At 41.0% G+C, this 7,738-nt stretch overlaps 1 protein-coding gene across 1 annotated transcript; it reads right to left on the bottom strand.

Annotated features, from left to right (window-relative positions):
- Window positions 1-4,492: 4,492 nt before the first annotated feature.
- On the bottom strand, window positions 4,493-7,287 carry acs (arcus). The gene is made up of 9 exons (XM_018102756.3): window positions 7,080-7,287; window positions 6,522-6,620; window positions 6,279-6,429; window positions 6,103-6,224; window positions 5,581-5,807; window positions 5,396-5,526; window positions 5,158-5,336; window positions 4,905-5,080; window positions 4,493-4,819 (listed from the first exon to the last, which is right to left on the bottom strand). The coding sequence occupies exons 1-9, from the start codon at window positions 7,082-7,084 to the stop codon at window positions 4,566-4,568; spliced, it is 1,344 nt and encodes a 447-aa protein (XP_017958245.1). The 5' UTR covers window positions 7,085-7,287; the 3' UTR covers window positions 4,493-4,565.
- Between the last annotated feature and the right edge of the window lie 451 nt (window positions 7,288-7,738).

The raw sequence follows: 7,738 nt of genomic DNA, 5'->3' as shown, positions 1-7,738 counted from the left end.
GAACAAATGAGTGCGAAAGCTTGAATTTAGGCGCAATTAGAACGAAGCTATGAATGAGATAAGCTCGAGGCTTAGTTTCACTCAAATGAGCCCCAAATGAATTGAGTCTTTCGTACGACGTAAGCTGTTTAGCATAAACGTGGAATGGAATTTGTATTTCCAGGCCAATTGACAGCGGATTTGTAAAGAGCAATTGCGCGAGGGGAGCTACGCAACCTGGTTCTATCATTAACTTCACTTGCAACAAGAATTCAAATTATGAATACTATAGATGTATTTGTTGCTTTACTAGGAAGGAAATTCGATAAATATTTAAAGCACTTTTACAATTTTCACAATTCATTTAAATTGCTTAACAGAATGTGGCGCTATCTCTTTCTTTGGCAGTAATTCAATTTTGTTAAAATTAAATTAATTGCGCATAATTAAAAGTTACTGCAATTAACAAAGCTTCATTAGCTTAATTAGGCTTTAATAATTAAACCATTTTACAACAAAAAATGTTTAACAATAAAATTCAATTTTATTTAAATTAGCTGAGGTAAGTGAAAGTTGATGTCTGGGCATATTGACTTTTATAGAATTTACATACATGTATGTAACAGTCTGCAGTAGTATAGCTGCAGCCGAGTAAAATGTAAAATGAGCTTTGAGAGTATTTCTATGCCTGTAATCCCTTTTGCGATGTCTGCAAATCATTCTCTCTCACTCACACTTTAAGAAAAAACTGAGAGAGCAGCCGATTGCATCGGTTCTTTAACGAATTCGCTCACGATCGACTAGAACGCTCGGCTGAGTTAAATCAGGCAAAAACTCTTTTCTGTGTGTGTGCGTGTGTTGGTATTTATGCGTGTGTGTGTTCGCTTCAGCTGCGTACGTAGACTGCGTGTGTGCAATTGAGTGCGAATGTGAAAGCAATTTGCATTAAGCTTTTGAGCTATTTGCTGACTGTGAATGTCAATCGTGTATCCCTGTCTCTCTCTCTGTCGCGACAAACGCTGTTCATTAACAGAGCGTCACACGAGTAGCTCAACTCAAGGCGCTCAATAGAAAAGTGAAACGAAAATAGCCGAAGTCTACTACTCAAAGCGAGAGCACATGAGCGCAAAGACTCAAGCGTTTAACATTTATATGCTCTTAATATTTCAATGAAATTGCTGTTCTTATACTTTTGCTCAACTTTACTCAAATTTGTTTTACATACATATAGATTCTGTTTAAAATATAGTAGTTGAGGTCATAGCTTAGAGTACTCTCAATTCGACATAACCTACTTGAATATTTTAAACATAATTATAAAAGTACATATGTATAATTTAATTTCTTGATTGTAAAGTTAATTGTCATATTCAATATAAGTTTCATTAAAAATGTTTAATTATAAAATTGGTTAAATAGTTTTAAGCAAATTAATGCAAACATTTCAATTATTAATTATATTAAAATATCAGCTAAACTAATACATTTCGACCACATTCTAGCCATATTTAAATGCAACACCAAAATATGTTTTCCCCCCCACCCGTAGCGAACGAGGGTAAACCAATTTCAGGTATTAAATGGCCAAAAACCCAAGCTAAACCAGCAATTTATGGCTTATGCAAAAACTGAAATCAATGCTGCTCGCTTAGTTTATAAATGATTTCAATATGCATAAATTGGGTCGCCGCCGCAGCCCAAAAAGTGTGCAACGAAAATTTTTGAAGTCTGCGCAGCAAACAAAGACTGAAAGCAAATTTATACAAAATGCAAGCAATATTCGACAATGTTTTGCCAGAAGCAACAATTCGCTCTCCGAAATGAAATATGGCAAATGTTTAGAGTGTGCAGCTATATAAATTTCCTATATATACATATATATACATTCAATAGATACTCGCATTAAGTGAGCTTGTGTGCGCAACAACAGCTTGATCAAACAAGCTCATGATTTATAATTGTTGCTGAGAGCCAAAGTCTAATGAACGAACGAATGCTTATATTGGCCAACAAACAGTCTGAATGGGTTAACAAAATGAGATTTATGCTGTGGCATTCAGGCCATTTTCTAATTAACTTTTACGCATATTTTGCATCGCCAGAATGGATCTCTGTTTGGGCCAAGAGCTAAGCCCATCCATGGACCATGTGTTTACCTAGCATTGTGCGTAATTCAATTTCAACTCGACGGAGCCAACTGGCCGGAAACACTAAAAAGCTCGCGTTGAGCGAGCGTCCGTCCAACTTTGCGCTGCCCTGCACAAATATAATTAAAATGCTCAAACGGCAAATGACTCGAATGCCAGCGTAATGGCAATAGGGGCAACTACAACAACAACAACAGCAAACTGAACGGACAAACAAGCAAACTTGTCATTTAATTTGCCAGCCAGAACTCAAAGCGAACGAAGCTATAGAAAAAGCTGATGCTGCTGCTCCTCCTGCTACAACTCCTGCTGCTGCTGCTGCTGCTACTGCTGCTGTTGGCCAAGCCAACTGAAATAAGCCAATCAAACTATGGTCAAGTCTTTGATTCGCATCGCTATTTAAATTCTGCGCAAATTTAAGCGCCAAATGAAAAAAAGCGAATCTATAGAAATTTCGCCCTGAATGGGATGAGCTCTGAATACCCTATAGCGGAGCCCAAAGATGCAAAATCATCCAGGTGAAGTGAATTTTAGTTGCTCATACTTAACATAGCAAAGATAACTAAAGTGTAATAAAATGCTAAGATGCTGCCTGAAGAGCCCTTCACACAGCTCCTTCAGAAGTTATCCTGTTCAGAGTGGCGAAATGGCTTTGATAACCGATTCAAGCGTGGGCAGGACTGAAGTAGCGGCCAAGTGGAATATTTTGCAGCACAGTGAAGAGATTTTCACTAATACTTTACTTTGTTTTCTATAATGGGGAGCAGTAACTAAAAACCAAGCCTAGCAATTTTGTTGCCAACTCTATCTATTATTGCTATTGGCAACATCTTCATTACATTACATTACATTCACTAAAAAGAGTTTATATGATACTATAAATAGATTTAAATAAGCGACTTTTGAGAGTATCATAAAATATAAGCCCTACAAAACAAGAATTTTGCTATTTTTAAAAAATGTTAAAGCCTCATCGACAAGTTCTTAAGGTTATTTAAAGAGAGCATATTACTAAAATGTTAAAGCTATTTAAATAAATCGTTTTTCGTGATCCAATCTTCAGCTTGAGCATTAAAAGCATTTTAATGCCTCTATAGAGCTTTCTGTCTTGAGCTGAAACTTTCAAAGCTCTCGCAAGTCTTCGACAAGCTTCATGAGTAGATGAGCCTCTACGCTGACTTGAGCTTTAGAGCTTTCTGAAGTCTCTAAAGTCTTTTACATAGCTATTAGCTAAAATGTTTAAAGCTTGATCTTAACACTTTAACTAAATCAAAGATTTCAGCAGAAAAAAAGTATTCCTAATAGCTGGAATACCCTCAATCGTGGTAGCTCTGCGTACAGGGTATTCGAATGAAAAGTGTTGCATTTCACACAGCTCCCAGGGACGCATTGGGTGGTGCAGATGTCGACTATTGCTGCTGCTGCTGCTGGTGTTGTTGTTGGCGTTGTTGGTGTTGCCAGTTGGCGAACTGACTGCAATTTCTATTTTGTTGCCAGTTTCAAAAAACGAATCTTGTGTTATTTCCGTCAAAAGAGTAATTAAACGGACAAAGCAAACGGCAATTCAACACACACGCGAGGGCAGCACAATTAGTTGCCAAATAAATAGTGTAATAACTGACATTAGGCATCGCACCACCCACGCTCCGCTCGGCTTTTCTTATGGCCGGCGGACATTGCGGCGCTGTGGTCTGCAGAAGACAGCGTTGTCTGTGTTGAAGGCAGGCATGAGGAGCATGTCGACAGGAACGCAAAACATTGTAAATAAAATGAAAAGGGCTGCACAAGAGAGCAGACAGAGAGAGAGTGAGAGAGAGAGATACTGTGTGAGTGAGAGCAGCAGCTGCTGCTGCTGGGCTACTCTGGCCAGGATTCGGTTGAGCGTGTTGCCAGGGAATGCAATGTGTCTGCCATTCTGACCTGCGGGTGCTTTTGTGTTAATTGCGGTTGCATTTAATTACAGTTCGTTGCATTTGCCGCACGTTGTGGACTGTCTGGCTACCTGAGCAGTGGAGGCGGATACTTACATTCCAGCCGGTGCCCCGTGCCACGTGCCACACTCTAAGGTTTTTAATTAAAGTTACAAAGAATTCGACTGCCAGCTCCTGAGCCGCTCCCCAGCCCCAAAGCTTCGCTGAAATTGACCAGACTGGACCCCACCCACCGCCCACCTTGGTCACTCGCCCACTATTGGCCGGTGTGTGCGCAGGCGGCAATAATTAGCAAACCAAACAGCATACACAGAGCAGAGAGCAGAGGGCAGAGGGCAGTCGGCAGCCAGCAGGCACCCAGATGACATACAGAGGCCGCAACATGATTTGCATAGGCCACACGCAGAGGCAACGCTAGATTACGCATACGCCGCATTGTGCAAACATCGCTCGCAGCGACTCAATTATGTGTATTAGTGTATTGGTAAAAGTATTTTAGTGCTCCGAGTTAAGCCACTTTGCCCGACATCGACTGGATAATGTCCACAATGCTCACATAGGTGCCCACCACGCCGCCAAAGATGCCGAAGAGCAGCAGCAGCAGATTGGCAACGAGCCGCATGCCACACGGTCCATAGCCCGTCGCGTATTGCACGCAGATCTGGAGCAGAGCCGGAAAGATGAGCCCCAGCACGGACAGGCAGAAGGAGCCGACGAGCGAGAGGAAGAGCGACAGATCCGGAATGGCTACAGCGCAGCCAACTGAAAGAGCCAAGAACCAAGCCAAATGCATCAATAACCCAATCAAACTCTCCCAGCTCCCATCACCTGCTGCCGATTCACTTACAGGTGAGCAGCACGATGAGCGCCCGAAAGCACAGCTCATAGAGCGTGTGCTTCTTCACATTCGCTAGCCGCTTGCTCAGGTACTGATTCCACACTATGTGCGCCGTGACATAGCCCTGCAGTGCATACGATATGTATGTGGTGATGGCGAAGAAGATCTTGACCACCTGAGCGAGACTGAAAAGCAAACAGAGAGAGAGAGAAAGAGAGAGAGGGAGAGAGATAGATTATAGTACATATTTAGCCATACATACACTTTGGTCTGGGGTATATTGAGCGTGATGCTGCCCAGAGCATCGTTGCCGTATTTCCAGTAGCCGAAGAAGCCCAGAAATATGTAGAGACTCAGGACGACGGTCATGCCCCAGTTCATGATGCCGCAGGGCTGCACATAGGCGCGCGGCGTGGCCATGTTCTCCTCTATAGCCAGGATCTAACGAGGAAACAACTCTCTATTATATGCAACCTCAAACAATACATTTATCAACTGACCACGCCCACTGCCTCCAGAGCGAAGAGCACCGTGCCAAAGAACGTGGGCAACTTGGTGTAGCTCACAAAGGCCTCGCGTTCACTGAGCGGCGGCAGGTCCTCAAAGACATAATACAAGATGATGCCAAAGCCTGCAAAGAGCCATCAACGGGGGTTGACTAGAGAGTTGAAAAGGTTTCACGTACCCACAAAGAGCAGCAAGTTGGCAGCACTGGAGAAGGGCGCCAGCACCTTCAGGTTGCGTATGCTGAAAATCAGCATGAGCGGAATGATGAGGAAGCACATGTGCAGGCGCACGTCCAGGACGACGAGATACTCATCCACCAGCTGCTTGATGCTCTCGGCTATGAAGACCACATAGACACAGCAGATGCCAAAGTGGTAAAAGGCCAAGAAGCCATCCACAAAAGGGCTAAAGGAGAGATTGATGGATGGATTTAGAATATATATAATATAAATGAGTATTGCATGAAAAGGATATAGACAGATTATATGGAAAGAAAAGTGAATATAAAAATTGATTAATATAAACATGAAGAATACTAATATATACACATAGTTATATGAAAAATATGCAATACATATGAAAGGATAGATGATATAAGTAAGGCAAGTAGGCAAGATTCTTAAATGGTATAATGATAGTGATAATAAATAGATGGATAATTCATCTATCATACAAATATATAACTAAAAGTTAAACTCACGCAGAGATTGGCGCCAGGCATCGCAGTATGGGCGGACCCTCCTGCAGGCCGAGTCGCATGGACTCGGAGAAACTGATGTAGGGCACACGCTGGCGCTTGCAGAGTATATACATGCTGTTGATCTGGCAACGGGAGATAAGTTAGCTGGCACACGATAAACAAAAGGCGAGACTCACCAATATGTGCAGACAGTATAGAGCCAGCAGGCCGATGATCGCGGTCAGAACAAATCCGTTCACATAGCCCGCATGCGCAAAGGCGCTGGGCATGGCCAGGACTCCGGTACCTATGGAGGCCTTCAGGAAGTGCGCAAAAGTCTGCCAGTTGCTGAGGGAATTTAATATGAAATATTTATAATGCTGATGTTAAAGAGAGTGCTCTCTCTCTCCGTCTCTCTCCTTCTCTGTTTGTTTACTCACTTTGTTGGATTCTTAACTTTACGATGCATGTGCGGATCGTAGTCGTCAATGTTTGCCTTGGACGTTGGCATCGCAACCGAATCATTTTTGCTATCGTCTCTGGGAGAAGTTCAAATCAAATTAGTGATTTTTACAATGTCGATTTCTTATTGCCTCTTGGGCGATGGAATCATCGTCAGTGTTTATTAGTTGATTAATTCGGACCCAAGCACAAAAACAATTGTAAATTCTTTATTGGCCCAATTAATGTGTGTTAATTGTGTATAAAGCAGTTATCATTATTGTCTTTTAATAATGCAAAGACACGAAAATATAAAAAAAAAAAATACCTCTAATTCAGCTCAACAGATAATCTAACACAAAAATTAAATAAACACAACACAAACAAATTCGTGACATATTAAAATTAAGTTAAATTTTTTTTTGTAGATCAAATTTTATAATTTATGGTAGCAAAAACAAATAAACAACAAATTGCTATTGGCCATGTTGATTGTCGCTTTGTTAGCTCATCCGTTAGCTAAGAGCTCGGAAAGATAGATTGTCTAATTTACTCACTGCATTACTGTTTGTGGAAGCTACTCGGCTAAAACATAAATCGTTTATCACACACGGAAGGCTATTTAGATAAAGAGATACGCCTAGGATTTACGTCTATTCTCTTCTATTTTTGTGGAACGCACAACCAAACGATATGCCCAACGCGCAGCTACTAAACAGTGAATGCGCGTCGATCCAGCTCGAGAGCCCCGAAACAAGTGAAACACCTACTAAAGTGCAAAATCGTATCATTTCAAATTAATTTATCAAAACAAATAAAATTAAACGAAATCAAAAAATGCAATACCATATATCATTTCTATATAATAACTACATATGTATACAATGAGGTTTGCTACACCAATTCATACCTGCCTGACTCGTATATCCATAATTTGAAGATTAATCCCATATTGTTTCTAAGTTTCGGCTATATTATTTGCGATCGGAGCTTTAGACGAGCAGAGAATGTGCATTTAGTAAGGACACCAACCAAGAATGACAACTACTTTGCTTTATTTAGACCATTTAATAGCAATTTATATTTAAGTGGCTTCAGAGTTTTTACAAAAGTGTGGAACAGCGTGCTCCACAGCTTTATTAATCACTCAATCTATATAAATGTGTTGCTATATCATTTGCGATTAAAACAAGAAAACAACAGGGCAATGTACTTT

Source organism: Drosophila navojoa, chromosome 4 (genome assembly GCF_054131105.1).
Source record: "Drosophila navojoa isolate 15081-1374.11 chromosome 4, UAZ_NAV_1.0, whole genome shotgun sequence".
In the NCBI taxonomy this organism is placed as follows: Eukaryota; Metazoa; Arthropoda; class Insecta; order Diptera; family Drosophilidae; genus Drosophila; species Drosophila navojoa.
The sequence above is the reverse complement of the archived record's forward strand: the minus strand, read 5'-3'. Positions and strand labels throughout refer to the sequence as shown.